The sequence below is a fragment of the Athene noctua genome, chromosome 16 (genome assembly GCF_965140245.1).
Source record: "Athene noctua chromosome 16, bAthNoc1.hap1.1, whole genome shotgun sequence".
NCBI classification, from domain to species: domain Eukaryota; kingdom Metazoa; phylum Chordata; class Aves; order Strigiformes; family Strigidae; genus Athene; species Athene noctua.
Window position 1 is genome coordinate 15,852,740 of NC_134052.1, and position 16,164 is coordinate 15,868,903.

At 55.2% G+C, this 16,164-nt stretch overlaps 2 protein-coding genes across 4 annotated transcripts; both read right to left on the reverse strand.

Moving 5' to 3' along the window:
* Positions 1 to 701: 701 nt before the first annotated feature.
* On the reverse strand, positions 702 to 7,555 carry LIME1 (Lck interacting transmembrane adaptor 1). The gene is made up of 6 exons (XM_074920553.1): positions 7,297 to 7,555; positions 2,848 to 3,000; positions 2,273 to 2,324; positions 2,076 to 2,163; positions 1,469 to 1,896; positions 702 to 1,106 (listed from the first exon to the last, which is right to left on the reverse strand). Exons 2-6 carry the CDS (start codon positions 2,961 to 2,963, stop codon positions 702 to 704), a joined length of 1,089 nt encoding a protein of 362 aa, XP_074776654.1. The 5' UTR covers positions 2,964 to 3,000; positions 7,297 to 7,555.
* A 173-nt stretch (positions 7,556 to 7,728) lies between these two features.
* Positions 7,729 to 16,152, reverse strand: ZGPAT (zinc finger CCCH-type and G-patch domain containing). Of its 3 annotated transcripts, none has more exons than XM_074920385.1 (6): positions 15,105 to 16,152; positions 14,200 to 14,333; positions 13,285 to 13,431; positions 12,087 to 12,176; positions 10,422 to 10,839; positions 7,729 to 9,970 (listed from the first exon to the last, which is right to left on the reverse strand). In XM_074920385.1, the coding sequence occupies exons 1-6, from the start codon at positions 15,743 to 15,745 to the stop codon at positions 9,832 to 9,834; spliced, it is 1,569 nt and encodes a 522-aa protein (XP_074776486.1). In that variant the 5' UTR covers positions 15,746 to 16,152; the 3' UTR covers positions 7,729 to 9,831. The 3 variants fall into 3 exon arrangements, with proteins under 3 accessions (XP_074776486.1, XP_074776485.1, XP_074776484.1); XM_074920384.1 differs by having other exon boundaries at positions 12,087 to 12,203; positions 13,273 to 13,431; XM_074920383.1 differs by having other exon boundaries at positions 7,731 to 9,970; positions 12,087 to 12,218; positions 13,273 to 13,431.
* Between the last annotated feature and the right edge of the window lie 12 nt (positions 16,153 to 16,164).

A 16,164-nucleotide genomic window follows, 5' to 3' on the forward strand; every position in this document is an offset into this window, starting at 1 on the left:
TCCGTGCAGGAGGGGGGCACCCACCCACCGTTACGCTGTGCCCAAGGCTGCTCTCCCAGCACCGGCATCGCCGCGTTGCTGCAGCAGCAGCCGCCAGAATCAGGGCTTTAGATCTGGTCCTAAAGTGTGTTTTCCTGAGCAGGATAAACCCTTCTCGGCCTTTTAATGGTGTTTGGGAGTCGGCTGCTCGCGGAGGCACCGTTGGGAACATCTGAAAGGTGGGAGGGGGTGATGAGGAGGGACCGGCAACCGTCCCGGAGCAGAGCCCGTGGCCCACGCTGATTTGTACCAAGGCACACGGCTGGCGCCTGGTCACAGCCAGAGCTGCCACGCTGGCCCCCGAACCAGCCTCGGCGACATTCAGTGATGGGAGCGAAGCTGCTCGGGAATTCCTGCTCCCCCAGGCAGAGGCAGGAGGATGGAGACCCTCGCTCATGGCACAGTCCTGCTGGTGACGGGCCTGATCCTGCACCCCAGAGCCACGGGGGTGCCCCAAAACACGACCAGTCCCAACCTGGTTCTCCCATCTTGGTGGCAGCGCCAGTCCAGTCCCACTGGGCTCCCCCGTGGCACCCAGCACCCACAAACTGCCCCTCTCGGGGGCACGGGGGACAGGGACACTTACAGAAAAGTAACACCATATATACAGAAAGCGCTTGCAGGGAACCCCCGCCCCGCTGGCACCCAGCTCCCGGGGGCTGCTAGAGGTTGGTGATGTACACCTCCAGGCCGTTGGCCACCGTCTTGGCAGAGGTTCGCCGGGACCCCCCCGCCCAGACGTCACCGACGCTTTCGTAGAGGTTCTCGGGGGCACCCGCCTTCCCCGGCCTGTCCCGTTTCACCGCCTTCTTCCAGTTAACGTCTACGGCCTCGTAGTCCGGGTCGGGGCTGCGGCCCTGAGCAGTCCAGGCTCTGTCGTTGATGGACTCGTAGCAGGGGTCCGGGGGGCCTTGGGCTGCTGGGGGCCAGCACCCAGCCAGAGCACCCTCCTCCCGGCGGGGGGGCGGCCGCCTGGCACCCACCTCCTTTGCAGCCCTGGGGGACGATGCAGGGACTTGGTTTTTTTTCTTGGTGGCTTTGCACACCGTTGAGTACATCTCTTCCAGCTGCAAAAGGAAGGTGGGGTTCGGGGGCAATCCCTGCCCAACACTGGGTATCCCCGTGGTTGTGTCCCCCCCGCCTCAGCTCCCCACAGCCCCTGGGAGGATCCTGGCAGCAGATTAACCTTTGGGAATTCCGCTTTTTGCACAACCCAGGGAGCCTTTTGCAGGGCACAGAGAGCAGCACCATGGGCATCGCCCGCCCCCGGGGTCTTGGCTTCATCCTGCCCCCCCCCCTAAAATCTCCACTGAAAATGCAGCAGCCTGATTTACACCCTGCTTCAAGCACAGGTGTCACAAGGAGGCAGGACACGACCTGCTCCCTCCCCGCCGTGTACCCCATCCCCACCACCCCCCCAGAGCCGTACCTTCACCCGGGGGGCATCGCCCGCCCCCTCCCAGCACCGCGGGGCTGCGGGGGGCCCCGTCACAGCCCCATCCTGCACCTCCACGGGCATCGGCTTCTTCACCTTCCGGACACAGGCGTAATCGGCCGCCCCGTGCGTGGCGCGTGGGGGGGACACCTGGGTGCTGGCGGGTGTGGGGGGCACCGGGCTATCCTCCCCCCCCACCCCCAGGCACTCGTAGACGGTGTCCGGCACCGGCCTCCGCAGCGGGGTGAAGAGCAGGTTGGAGTAGGTCTGGTCGGGGGCCGGGGGGGCAGCCGGGGGCTCGGGGTCGGGGATCTGGGGCAGCTCACGGTGCAGGAGGACGCTGACGCCGGAGCTGTGCAGGGAGTCGGCAGCGGCGGGGGGGGCAGCGGGGCAGGGGAAATCCAGACTGACCGGCCGCTGGGCTGTGGGGAGAGGAGAGGAGATGGGGGGGACACCGGGGGTGCAGCAAGCACTAACCCCCGCACCAGCACCGTGGCACGTGTGTGAGCACCACGATGAGCTCGCCGGGGGGTGCGGGGACCGTGGGCACCTTCCAAGGGCCACTGGTGTCCCCCCCCCCCCCAGCTCAACAGCCACTCACTGTCATCCCTGGCCTTCACCCGGTACAGCTCGTACAGCTTTGTGTCCGACTTGCTGAGCGACCGCAGCTGCGTCTGCCTGAGCAGGGACTGAACGGGGAGGGGGGAACACGGACCCTCAGGCTCATGGCTGGGAGCTGGGGGGGCCCCAGAGCTCCCCCAGGGCTGATCCTGCCCCCCCCCCCCAGCACACACATACCTCATCGACCAGCTTCACCCCGTCCGGAGGGACCTTCTTCTTCCTGCCCTTGCTGTGGGGAGAAGCGGGGCTGAGCCCGAGGCGAGGAGCGGGTGCCCCAGGACCCCGACCTGGCCGCGATGGGCATCGCTGGAGCGGCCCCCAAACCCCCAACCCTGCCCCTGCGCCAGCCCTGCAGCAGGGTCTGTGCTGGCTGGGGGCTGGACGGGGGGGGTCTCAGTGGCATCCTGCACCCCACCGAGCCGTGCCAGGCACCGCTGGCACCACCCTCAGCATCACCCATCCTGCCCATCCCCTGCGTGGCTCAGCCCTCTCCAGGCTTCCCCCAGCGAGGCCTCTGGGCGCTGGGGGTGCGACGGGGGGGCTGCGAGGCACAGGGGCGCAGGATCAGGCCCAGGCGGAGTTGCACTGGGGCTGCAGCTGGGGGTTGGGGGTGACAAGAGCAGCAGATCCCAGAGGTCCCAGCTCAGGACAGGCACGTGGTGGGGGGGAGTCTCCACCTGAAGCCACCATTGGGCCACCAAGGGGTCCCCAGCCCCAGCGCCAGCCCGGGGGGGGCCGCGGGCAGCACGTACCGTCTGCAGGCAGCACACAGAGCGCCCAGGTAGATCAGGACACCGAGCAGGGCCAGGGCAGCGCCGGCGGGCAGCAGCGGGGTCCGCGCCAGCCCCTCGCCGCCGGCTCCAGCCATGGGGGAACCGCTGGCAACACCGCTGGGGGGCCGAGCTCTGGGGAGAGAAAACACCAGTCAGGGTGCAACTGGGTGCTGCTGGGCTCACCACGGCCTGGCACGGTGATCCACGGCACCCGGGGTTCGCTGGGGGTCCCGCAGTGCAGCCCCCACCCCGGGGTGGGGGGTCTCTCCGGGGGCTCTGGAGGGGGATGTGAACTGGGGGGGGCATTTTCTGGCCAGTTGCTGCCCCCGCGGGGGCTACCACGCCACCTCCATCGCTCTGCCCAGCAGCGGGTGCTCTGCCACCCCCAGGAAAAAATTCAGATTTCATTTGCTTTTGAAAAAGAACAAACCCAACAGGATTCAAGTTCCAAAGTCGCCGCCAAGATGTTGAAAAGGAGACGCTCAGGGGCCCTGAAAACCCTCTGGAGAGATCCCCAAAGGGTCAGTGTGTTTCCTGGGGCCACTGGGACGCTGCCCCGGGACGGGGGTGACACCGCTCCCCAGTGCGGGCTGTGGGGTGGCCCGGGCAGGATGGGTGAAGAGATGACTCAGCTTCCCGGATATGGGGTGAGCTTCAGCCTCACAGCCCCCTCACCCTCCTCACACCCCGGGACACCCTCGTCCTCCTCTCCCCCTCCAGGCCCCATCCACCCGTGCCACGAGACCCGCGGAGTCACCGGGTAGAAAATCCCGGGTGGGAGCGACGGTGCCGCCGGCGTCCCCACTGTCCCCGTGTGCAGCCCTGTGCACGGTGAGCTCCCGGGGGGCTGAGCCCAGCCCAGCCAACCCCCCCACGATGTTTCTGCTCTCCCAGGAACCCGAGGCGCTCCCCGCAGCATCCCAGCACGGTCCGCGCGTGGGCCGGGAGCTGCGGGATCGTAACCAAGCGCCAGCTGGGCCGGCTCGTGGGCACACACGGACCCGTCGCCTCCTCTGCCACCACGACCCCCGTTCTGCAGCCCCTCTGCTGTGACACAAGAGCAGAATATGCTCAACTTTTCAACCGCTTGCTTCTGCCTAAAGAAAAAGCTGTGCCTTGCCCAAAGCCAGCCCTCTTCCCTGCGCCTTACTGAAGGACAAAGGTCTTCCCCTGCGAACCCCGGCAGCGGCAAGGCCAGAGCAAGCAGTGCAGGGCGTGAAGGGAGCCCGGCACGAAGAGCAGACGCTCCCCAGCCCGTCGGGATCCAGCACCTCCCCCAGGGGGGCTCTTGGTGCCACCCCATTGCATCGTCCCCGCTCAGCCGTCAGCAAAGCCCAAAGCTGACACTTCACCTGCGCCGACGGCGAGACGGCGGCTGCTGCTCCCCGCAAGCCCAGTTCTGCGCACGCCCCACCCCGCTCCCCCCCAAAAGGCTGCTCTGCTCCCAGAGATGTGCACGCCAGCACCCAGAAAACGCCTGCTCTGAAGGGCGACCGAGGCAGATCCCAGCGCTGGAGTAAAGCAGGGCTCAAAGAAGCCACGGTTACTGGTCCAGACTGGGTGGGTGGCAGAGTCCCCAGGAGGGACTGGGCTGGCGCCGCCCAGCAGGATGGTTTCTGAGATGCTGTGGGGCCCGCTGAGCGCCTTGTACTCACCCTCTTACATCTCTTAAATCCAGTTACAAAGCTCAGAGGGGCTGCGGTGAGAAGCCACCCTGCCTCACGTGAACCTCGGGGCTACAGCAGCCGCAGCCCCATGGGGAGCGGGGAGCCCTGTGCCCAGCAAGGGACCCACCTCGCTCCCCTCTGCCCCGCACCCCGTGTCACCCGGCAGCATCTTTGGCACATCTTTGTCCCAGTAACCAGCAGGTCTCTGCCCCCTTGTAGCACCCTTTTATCTGAGAACTTCCCACGTCTTTGGAAATTTCCCTGACTGAAGACTTAACCCCTGAAGAGCGATTATTTCAATGTGGAAACTGAGACAGAGAGGTTTTTGGGGACTAACTGGGCTGGACAGACTGGCTTAGATCAGAGCTGGGAAGGGAAGGTTGTTCCCTCTCCAACGATGTTTTAATTAGACAACACTGCTTTTCTGTCTGGGCATACATTAATTATACAGATTACCTGCAATGCGGGCAGGCGCTTTAGACAGTCCTGGCTGAACTTGTTCAGCTCATTAGAGCGACAGGACGGCAGGCTGCAGGAGCGACTGCCTTCAGGCCAGAACTGAGCAGGCACTGAGGTTTATCAGACCCAATTCTAACGAGGTACGATGGCCGGGAGCTGGCGTCTTGTCGGAATCGAAGGGCGAGCTTTTAGCGCGCTGAGGCAGGCACACACGGGGCAGCTTATCCCACAGCAGGTGGATTTTTCCATCCCTGGAGTTTTAAGATTGAAGAGTGAAGGGAGAGGCTTCCTAAATCAAAATTAATAGAGAGAAATTCTTCTGACCTACTTTCTGTTGTGCAGGAGGTCGGTGGTTGCTCCTTTTTTGACCTCTAAAAGTGCTGAGTGAACGCTCTTTCAGCAAAGCCACTTCTTGGGACAAGACGTTGGTTCTCACAGAATTACAAATTTGAGAGGAAAACCCAGGGCCTGACCGAAGCCGTTCAGGTAGGGCTGAGCAGGTTTGCAAGGCAAAGTCTCAAACAGATCTTCTGAAAGGTACACCCGGATTCCCTGCCAATAAAGGTATTGATCTCCCAGTCCCGGGGCAATGCTCTGAGGCAGGAGACTCTGCAGACGGCATTTTGCAAGGCGCTGGCTCCGCCAGCCAAGATGGCTTTGAAGATGGGAGCAGCCGCAGCCGTTGCATGTGACGCACACCCACAGCCCGCCGAGGAGGGAATAACTAACTCCCTTTTGTGATACCTGAGCACGGGCACCCAAAGTTTGTTACTCCCAATCGTGGGAGATTTTTTGTGACTCCTACAAGAGACGCAAGTTTCTCATCTGGGCTTCAAGAAAACAAGATTAAATTTACTATTAAATTAAGTTCTGCTGCTCTTCATCTTGCCTGGCCTCTGATTCATCCACCCAGCATACAGAGTGCTCAGCTCAGACGAGAAGAAAGTCTATGAAACTACTAAAAGCGTATTTGCAAGAAACCAGGACAAACATTACAAGCTGATTTCCGTCAGCGATTGCGAACACGGCTGCAGCAAACACAGCTCAGGTACCCAGGGGAGTTGTACTGAAAAAAAGTCCCAAGAAGCAGAAGTAGATCTTTTTTTCTTTTCAGTTGTGAAAAACGAAAGCCCCGTAACAGTTAGTCAACAACACTGAATCTGCCCTAGAGCACAGGATGGAACTGATAAATTTGAAGATTATTTCAAATACAAAGCAGGCATGAGATCTTGCCCACCTGAGACGCATTTCTGGAGCGGGAGGGAGAGATTTCATGGTCAAACTCCTTTGGAGGCAATTCATTTAGAAAGGACCAATATTTCTAGAAAAGACCAATATTTTGAAAGCCAGACCCAAATGTCACAAAACTTGGATGCACGCTTCCAATTACAGTCCTGCTCCTTGGTCAGATGCTGGAGTGGTTTTTGAGAAAATATAATATAAAAACCTTAAGGTAAGCGACCTGCCTGCTCCCACCGTGTGGCTTTGGGCGAGGCTGACATCATTTCAGCATGTTTCTTTCTTCTCACCCTTCTGCAATTGCTGGAAATGCACTCACTTGGGCAGAGAAGTACATTTCTAAGCAGAAATCGAGAACCTGCTGGAGAGATTTTCTGCAGAGCTGAGCTGCAGCAGGACCTGGGCTCTGGCGAGGCCCCGGGGCTGCAGTTATGGGAAGCCAGATCCAAAATACAGGATGGGGGTAGTAAGGAGATACATGTTTTCTCGAGAATCACCTACCTACCTACCAGAATGGTTTTCTTGCCACAGATTCAGTAGTTTTACATCACTTCGGGTTTAGAGAGGACAGCACTGCAGTGCCCACCCTCTCCCAAGCCTCCTCACCTGAAGGCAGGACTCAGCAGTTCCCCAAATCTAGTCCCAAGACTGCAGTCCCCCTCCCTACAGACAACTGGAAATTTTTCTGTTCAAAAAACCAATACCCCCACACCTCCGAACTCAGCAACTCATCCACCACAGAAATAACCGGTTCCCCCTCAACCTCTAGACTCGAGCCACGGGACGCCAGCAGCGTAGCCAAGCTCCAGCACCTTTTAGTCCTTTTTAAGCCCACAAAGCCTGAGCCCTCCTCGCAGCCGACTGAAAGTTTAACCCAGCTGATGCTTCCCCGCTGCAGCACAGGAATCCTGCCTGGCCAGTCTAGCTAGCTGCAACAGCATCTCCCACAACGCTGCCATTTCTATATAGATTAGGATTTTTTTTTTTTTAAAGTGTCTTTTTCAACCCCTGGTTTAGCTGCAGACACCCAGGTTCGCCGGGCGAGAAAGCGGACACCACTTACTTTGCAAACTCAAAAGCTGGTGAGTGCGAAGCGCGGGGATCCGATCATGCTCTCCTCCTCCTCGCCAGCCAACCTGGAGAATTTTCTTTTACCCGGCGGTTATTCCTAACTAGGCGTTCCCGAACGTTTCAAACATCTCGATCTGAGCTCTCCCGCTCCTCTTCAGCCCCCGGAGCAGGCAGCTCTGAGCAGACACGGTGCAGCACACACCACAGCTCGCTTCCTGGCCCGCCGGGGTGGCTGCTTCACCCAAGGGGAGGTTGGGTTTCTCCCCGCCTTGGCTGCGAGCTCCCGGCACACAAGAGCACCCTCTGCCGCGCTCTGCTCCCCACCCAGCTGGTTTTGGTGCCAGCTCTCTATCCGCGGGGCAAGAGAAGGGAAGAATGGGTTGCCACAGATCGTCATTACCTTGCAAATGAACAACACCTTACAAGGAGAGAGGGGAGGGGGAAAAAACAAAACAAAACAAAACAACTTTATTCACCAGTGATGTGAATTGTCTTGGGTGGGAGGCAGCGGGCGCTTGAATAGGAGACAAGTGAGGGTGTGGAAATCCCAAGGAAAGGTCAAAAGACAATTCAGCTGAGACACAGGGTTAAGACACCCAACTCTCAAAGAGATGATGGTGTTAAATAGTGTCAGAGCACAGAACAAACGCGAGAAATTTCCCTGCCCAGCTCTGCTCAGCACTCATGGGCCACTTCAGCGAGCACCCATGCTAAGCTAGGCACATTAATCCTCATCACCACTCAACACTTGAGTGTGGGAAACAAACAGTCATTTGTGAGGGAAGGGCACTGAGCAACCATTGTTAAACCCTCGAGTGAAGCCGAGTGCGCGGAGAACACAAATTCAGAACAATGAAGACAGCACGGCCGATGCACTTCGAGCGGGACGCCCAAGTGCTCAGGGCAGCCCACGCCACCTTCACACCCACACTATGCCCGTCCCAGCGGCACCCCAGCGCCTTCCAAGAGGAGAAGTCACTCAAACAGGTTTCCTGAAGACGTTCGCCTTGTTTACTTTTGCTGTTGCTGTGTTTTTTGAGGTGTGTCTGCAGCAATGCTGAATCCCACATGACTCAAACAACTCTGATCGTATCTCCTCCAGCCTCAGATTTTCTGACCCTGCAAGGAGGTGCAGCCCTGCCCGGGCTGACCGCTTTATAAGTTTCTTAGGAAAAGATTAAAAAAAAAGAAAAAAAAAAAAAAAAGGTGGTACAAAAGGAGCAAAACTTTTAGTTAGAAAAATGACTCACAGAATAAAAGGAAATCAACTTCTTAAATTAAAAGAAAAATGGGTCCTTAAGATACTGGCATGAAATCGCAAACAAATTTTCTTTTAAAAAGCAATTACCATGTACAAGTCCCACCAGAAACAGGGTCTGATGAAACCACCATCTCCTCTGGGGCAAGGACTGGCTGCCAGACACAGAATATAACCTAGGGGGGAAGGCATCCTCCTCCCTGCCCAGAGACCCTCCCGGCTGCAGGGCAGGGCACTGCCCGCCTGGCCCGCGGCCCCCCCAGCCTGAACCCTCCCGCAGCGGGGCGGCACGGGGGGCACACCCAGCCCCCCCGAGCTCTGCGCTCAGCCGGGGCCCAGGCCCACCTGCATCTGGGTCCTCAGGTTTTTTTAAGAAAAGGACCCCCGTTCAGCGAGCTACCTAGGACAGAAAAACTCAAGTAACGATGGCAAAACGACAAGGTTCCCTGCGGAGTCGTCCCGAGCTAGGAGGTTTGGGAATCCGTTACTCTGCTGTCTTAGGCCCCCAGCTTTGGCACTCTACTTGTGGAACCACGCAGCTTTCCATGCCAAGTCAATGAGTTGGGCTATAGCGTGTCCTAGGGATACTCTTACAGTCAAACTGATGAAATCTGACGCTGGAGGCCACTAGTACCCACCTCCAAGCTGCCAGTTTTCTGTCTATTCATTACACTTGGGCTATAAGGAACTGCTCCTCCAAAAACTGGAATTCTCAGATAAATCCCATAGCAAAAAACCAGAAGGCAGAGAGCAGCTGAAGCAATTTGCTGTTGTTTTCACCCACCACAAGCCTTTTCTGTTTCACCGGAATGTGCTCAGGACCCTGCCTCTGCCTGCGTTCGTCGGTTGGCTGCAAACACAAGCCACAGTTGATGGCAGGATGTGGGGCTCTCAAAGCCCCTCCCCAGCGGGTTCGTAGCCAGCAGCGGCATCCCCGAGCAGCCACTGACTCTGGATGGAGCTGCCACTGCAGCGGTAACAGAGGGAAGGAGTGTGCAAGAGAGCAGAGAATTGTATTTCTTGTAGCTAGTCCTTCTGCAGGGCTCAGGCTTATGGAATGTTTCCAGGGCTGGACGGATGTGTGCTCCCCCCCACCTCCCAGCTGAGCTCAGAAGCATCTAGTTTTAGAAACTGCTGCTTTTCAGCCCAGTTTTTAGGCTGGGCAGCCTGAGGCCCAGAGGAGCAGGATGGCTCACCCAGGCTCTGAGGCCACGAGCACAGGGGCTGGCTAAAAGGACAATCACTGCAGTCAGACGCCTTCCCTGGAGACTAGAACTCAGTCATCTTCTTATGCGTGTCTGCCTTCTTCTGCTCCCGCTGCAGACTGGCTTCCTGGGCCTGCAGCTGCCCCAGCTGTTTGTGGGCATTAGCCAGCTTCTCCTCCAGCTGAGCTGTAGCAACGCTGTGCCTGAAAGCAAAAAAGTATTACAGCAACGTCATCCCGCAGGGTAAGATCAAAGGCCTGTCAGCAGCCCAGGGGGGTTTGCCCTTTCCTGCGGGATTAGCACAAGTGACCTGCTGGAAGCCAGGAAGAACCTGATGCTCAGCGCAACCTGGGCTAGAAAACGTCCTCCTGGGACGCTCGACAGCAACGCTGCGGAGATGGGCATGAGAAGGAAAGGACTCCAGCACCTTTCCTCTGAGAGCTCCTCTCGTCACAGCCTGAGTTCCAGCCAAAGGACCTCAAACACATCTGACAGCATCCAAGCTGATCTGAGCTAAAGTCTCTCCCCTCCACTTCCCCTTAGGTCTCATCCACATTATGCTTCACTTGTTCCTCCCACACCTCATTTCAAGCTCACCCCTTCCCAGAAGCACCCAGAATTCATCCTGCAGTCCCAAAGAGCACGTTTTCCTACCGTCCAACATTGCGTGCCAGGGCCTGCTGGATTCCTCTGATATCCTTCTGCGTCTGCTCAATCTTCTCCATCGTCTGGAAGAGGCGGACGCTCAGGGCCTTCTTGGTGCTCTTGCTAGCGTGATAGATCTCTTTGCTGTTCCTCTCGGGCAGTGCCATCCCTCCAGCCTTCTCCCCACTGCTCTTCCCTCGCAGTTTCTCATTCAAAAAGTCAAACACGTTGTGGGAAGGCTTACGGCTGCCCCCAGGGGATCGTCCAGAGCTGTTTCCCTTCGCTCGGCATTTCCTCGATTTCCCTGGGTCCAACTTCCCCTGTTTCTTCTTCTGAAGCACCTCAGCACACTGGTCGAGGGACTTCCCCCGAGGAAGTACCACAGCCTGCACCGGCTCCACACGGCCCTCGGCGTTCTTCCCTAACCCTGAGGAGAGACAGCAAGAGATTACCGCAAGCGAGGACAATCGTCCTCTGCAACTCCCTGCCAGGAGGGGGCAGAGAGGGGGGATGAGTCTCTGGAGCCAAGGCCCCAGCGCCAGGCCCCGAGGGAATGGCCTCAAGCTGCCCAGGGCAGGGTCAGGCTGGCTCTGAGGAAGGATTTCTGTGCAGAAGGGGCTGTTGGGCGTTGGAATGGGCTGCCCAGGGCAGGGGGGAGTCCCCGGGATCCCTGGAGGGGTTGAAGAGTCGGGCTGAGCCAGCGCTGAGGGATCTGGGGGAGTTAGGAACCGTCAGGGGGAGGGTCATGGTTGGACTGGAGGAGCTTCAGGGGCTTTTCCAACCCAGATGATTCTGGGATTCTGTGACATCCCCTCTCCAAGTCACCTCCCGCCTCAAGCTCACAAGCTTGGAACAAGCAAACAGGCTTTTGAGGTACAGAAAGCTGTAAGTACCACCCAAGGTAAGGGCAGCAGCAAAGGCCACAGCACGGTGGATGCAGATGCTCCGACAGGAGCCTCCTACAGCAGAAGAAACGTGATAAAAAGCCTGAGGCCATTCATCAGGCCGGTTTCTGTGAAACTAGGTTCAGCCTCACAGTCTCAGCTTCTCAAGCCAGATTCTTCTTAAAACTGGTTTGGTTCCTCTGGGAGAACTAGAGACGAATGCAAGTAGCAGATTGCCCTCCTAAAGCCCCCAAGGCTCAATACAATTTGTGTAGTGAGAAGCTAGTTCAGCAGGCTTTGAAGTCTGCGTCTAGAGCCAGGAGATGCTTTAACACAGACATCAGAAGCTTCATAGATCAGTTCCCTTCTACCTGAAGCCTTTGAACGTCTCATACAACAGTTCTCACGGCTTTAATCATGAACTTGACCATGGTTCCAAATGCCTCCCATTTTTGCTATTACCATACAGGGGTTGGTGCACATATACGCCTGTACTTCGATTAAATAAGTTATCCCTTCTCGATTAAATAAGTTATCCCTTCTCGATTAAATAAGTTATCCCTTCTCGATTAAATAAGTTATCCCTTCTCGATTAAATAAGTTATCCCTTCTCGATTAAATAAGTTATCCCTTCTCATCTTCTAACACGGCTGGGATTTGTCACATTGCTTGAGCCTTATTTATCCGGCCCCTCAGAAAAGTTCCAGCTTCATCCAAAATCTTGTTTTTCTTAACTAGTTTTAGGATCCATCAAGGCAGTCAGACTCTCGCAGCACCCTTCTCCTCTCACCTTTTCCAAACTCGTATCCCATCTGAACGAGCAGTTTGGAGCCGATACCACGAGTATGGGCTTCCCAGCCACCGAAAGAGGAGCTGCACGCTGGAGTCCATTCCCCATTCTCTGGAACTCCTGAATCTATCACTGTGACATGGAAGAGATGAATCAGTGAAACACAGACACAAAGCTGCTACACAAAACCTTCCTCTGGGGCACCCCCCCAGCACGAAAACCCCTCACGAGGCAGTACAACATACTTCTCCCACCCTAGAACTATTTGTCCGCTCCTCCAGCCTTAATTAGTTCCTTCTGAGCTCTCACCTTTTATGAACACTGCGTAGCGAGTCACTCCAATGGGAGACCTCGCTTGATTTAATGCACATACCATCCACAGTTCCAGGCAGAATCATCCAGATGTTTTTACACTTCCTTTCCTTCCTTCTAGGATGGTGATACAGGCTGACACATACCGTCAGGGTACGGTGTTTGGCACAGTGGCATGTAATCCTTCTTCTGTGCCTCCAGCTCATGTCTTTGGTACGAGACTCCTCTAGGCCACAATGCTAATTTTGTGTTATTAGGATCCAATAATCTCTATTATCCTAAATTAAAGAGCTCTAGGACACAACTTTGTCCCTGTGATGTTACTGTGGCCCTAGCACAGGGACAGTGCTGTGTAATCTCAAAGAAGTCACTTGGGCTCTGTCTGTGTCAGCTTTCAATAGCAAAACAGGGCATGGCAGCTCCTGTGACCTCATCGAGGCACTGGAAGGACCAAACACTCACAAGTTCTGGGGTCTCGTGTGCCCTGGAGCTGCACGGAGCTCCCAGAGGTGAGGAGTCTCCTAATTCACTTATTAGCTCAACCCAGCCAGGCGCATGAGAAACAGACTTGGAGCCTGGAACTCGGCTCTAAAATATCACACCCTCTTCTTTCATGTGTTGCAAGTTCCCATGGAAACCTCCAACCCTCATTAGCCCAGTAATTTGCATAAAAGAAATATTTTAGCTTGCAATTGTAACATAATAGCTAATTACCATTCTCTATCTTTCAGCAACATATGAAGCGATTAGCTACTCTTTCATCGGAGGTGAGACACTTGTGATGAAAGCTCCAGGAGAGTAATTCAGTAGCTCCCAGAGAAGGGCAGACCTAGATCACAAGTTGCTCTTGCTCACGCCGTCCCCCCTCTCTTACCTTTAGCATAACCAGAATCATCCACGCTGTCGTCATCAGACTCGGCAGATTCGGCACCATCTTCACTTCGCAGTGGGGGAATGACACTGTCCCCTTCCACAACAGCTTCCTTGAGCAGCAGGGAATCAAACTTCACCGTGTAGTAACCACTGTCGATGTCTACAGAAGGAAAAGCAAGGAACAAGAGTTCCAGTAAGTCTCCAATATGCAACTGGCAGAGGGCTTTCTAAAACAGAGGTAGCTCCAGTGGAGCCCAGTGGGAGAGGGGCAAGGCCCAAGGCAAACATGTTTTAAAAAATTCTGGTTTTTCTTTGTGCTTTAGATTTCTGTCTGGGAGGGAGAAGCACCCACCGCCATGAAAAGCTCTTTCCACAATCCCTGTGTTGATACTTAAAGGTTTATTTCTAAAAATGAAGAAAGGTGGGCTGCTGAGGAATGGAATTAAAGAGAAGTTAGACATGCTCCACTCTGACCTAATAATAACCAAAGAAAGATGGAAACAGAACCTAAATCCCCACCCTTCCCAGGACTCAGGGAAGCCAGTATCAGCAGCCGACGGGCAGGGCCAGCTCCCCTGGCTTTTGTTTAAACAAGAGCAGATTATTGCAATTCTAATCTAATATGCATGCAAATCCCCGCAATACTTGCCTCTTCCCTTTCGGTGCAAGTTAATGTAGTCATTTCCTTCCCACATTCCTGCTCTTATGTCTCCTTTTTAATTCTAACACTCTCCTCTTTCCTAGCCTACTCCCTGCCCAAGCCTGACAAAATTCAGATCGTTTTGTCAGCTACGTCAAGATTTTCAGTTTAGGGATGCAGTTACATAGTTAACGTTTTTCTACCATTAGCCAAAATGGTCAAGTTTTACATTCACTTAAGCATCAGCCTTCGTTTTCCACGCGGAATCCTGGCCCGAACCCGACTCACCGGTTATTTTTGCCGTGTACCATATCCCATCGCTGTGTTTCGCCAGGCAGGCCGAGCCCACCCCCAGCGTGCTCAGGTTGGGCTCCTGGAATGGCTGAAGCTCTTCCACAGAGACCACCTGGCCGTGCGAAAACCTGCCCGGGAGGGTGGAAGAGGAATTATCTCTACCTCATTTAAGCAGGCTTTCAATAAAAATTCCTTCCTTCCTTAAATGCAAATGAGTTGTCAGCGGTGATGAACCTTCACCAGTCATTACTGAAGTTTGATTGTGCGTTATTTCAATTACACACCTTACTCATTTTTCACCTTAAACGTATTATTTGTGTCACGTAACAAACAATCCATCCCACCGCAGAGAATTAAGCTCTCCTTGCTAGTGACACATCCAGTAAAAAAGTTCACGAGTCCTTTGAGATAAACAGGACCACGCAGACACGCAGGTCTCTACTCCAACCTCCTGCTCCAAGCACAACCGACTTCAAAGACCGATCAGGTTGCTAAAGACCTTACCTAGTTAAATTCTGAAGATCTCCGAAGATGAGATCTCCAAAGGAGACTCTACAACCTCTCTGTGCAACTGGAATGTATGCACTATCAACAGACAAGCTTTGGAGGGTTTTTTTTTAAAAATCCTTAATCAGTTATTAATTTAGCCACTTGATTGTAAAAATCTCTCCAACCTTCCCATGGGATTTTCCATTTCATCTCTGCATTAGCTAAAGAAAACAGCCAAACTGACGTCACTGTTTACCATAACACGTTTTAAAAACATAAACAAAGGCAAACTTTCATTGGGTGAAAAAGCCAAACACGGTACTTTCAGAGGAGGTTTATCCCTTTGAACCACAAGGTCTTTAGCTACAGGAAGGACATAAGCCCCTTCCCACCCCTTTTTTCTTTTTTACCGACAGTTCTCTTTAAATCTGCATTTGTCATCCAAGAAGAACGGGCACGGCTTCAGAGACTTGTGAGTGGGATAGAGGTACAGCACTCTGACTCCTGCACTGCCATCTTCCAAGTCCTCTGTCCCCACAATCATGGCGTTATGGTACTCCAGGGTCCCCCAGGAACTGTAGTAGGGGGCTTTAACCTTCATCCCACTTAATTCCTCCTCCTCCTCCTCCTCTCTGTCAGACTCCTCTTCCTCTTCACTGCACTTTGATTCGGTTTTGTCATCAGTTTCTTCATCTCTCTTTGATATCTCGCTGTTATCAGCTGAAGGCTTCTCCTCAGTTCCAAGCTCGGCAATGGCCTCCTTAAAAGCAGCGTACTCCACATCCTGGGCAGAACTATCTGGGTTGGTGTCCTGCTCCAGACCTGGGGAGGAGGAGGAGGAAGCATTTGTATCTAAAGTAGCCAGAAGTTTGCTCTTTTTAACAGACACCAGGCTGGATTCAGTCAGTTCTATTAGCTGCTTTAAATCTTCCTGCAACTGAATCAAGTCCGACTGCTGCGATGGGTCCAGGCCTGCCCCTAAAGCCAGCTCCACTTGCTGCAGCTGGGCATTATAGGTCTGAATGGCTGCTTCCAGACTCTCTTCATCCATTATCAGCAAAACAAAGGTGTGTTTAACTGTGTCCTTTCCGGGAACTCAGAACATGCTCAAAGAGTTTACTTAAGATGAGCAACTTTTTGGATAACAAGCCCTTGTCCGCAGAAGCTACCATCTACCCCGCCGTCCCGCTTCTTCCCTCAGAAGTAACCAGGCCGATGCTCCTGCAGCAAAGAGGCGGCGAAAGGCGATGAGAGCCCGAGGAGAGGCCAGGCCCTGCCCTCCCCCGCCACGGCGCCTACCGGAGCCCACCGGGCTCACACACGTCACCGCTTCTCCCGTGGCTTAGACACTCGCGGCGCGATCCCTCCAACGCGGGGCTGGCAGCAGCTCCCCAACCTGACCCTGCCAAGGCCGCTCCACTCACCCCTCAGCTCCCCCTTCCCCTACAGCGCCGCCGCCATGACACCCCA

Excerpts from the sequence above, each read along its gene's own strand:
- LIME1 (XM_074920553.1), bottom strand. The coding sequence starts at position 2,963 with ATGGCTGGAGCCGGCGGCGAGGGGCTGGCGCGGACCCCGCTGCTGCCC. Across the intron at positions 2,325-2,847 it reads CTGTGTGCTGCCTGCAGACG|CAAGGGCAGGAAGAAGAAGG; the intron begins GTACGTGCTGCC and ends TTCTCCCCACAG. Across the intron at positions 2,164-2,272 it reads GGGTGAAGCTGGTCGATGAG|TCCCTGCTCAGGCAGACGCA; the intron begins GTATGTGTGTGC and ends CTCCCCGTTCAG.
- ZGPAT (XM_074920383.1), bottom strand. The coding sequence starts at position 15,745 with ATGGATGAAGAGAGTCTGGAAGCAGCCATTCAGACCTATAATGCCCAG. Across the intron at positions 13,432-14,199 it reads GTACACGGCAAAAATAACCG|ACATCGACAGTGGTTACTAC; the intron begins GTGAGTCGGGTT and ends TTCCTTCTGTAG. Across the intron at positions 10,840-12,086 it reads GGGATACGAGTTTGGAAAAG|GGTTAGGGAAGAACGCCGAG; the intron begins GTGAGAGGAGAA and ends GTCTCTCCTCAG.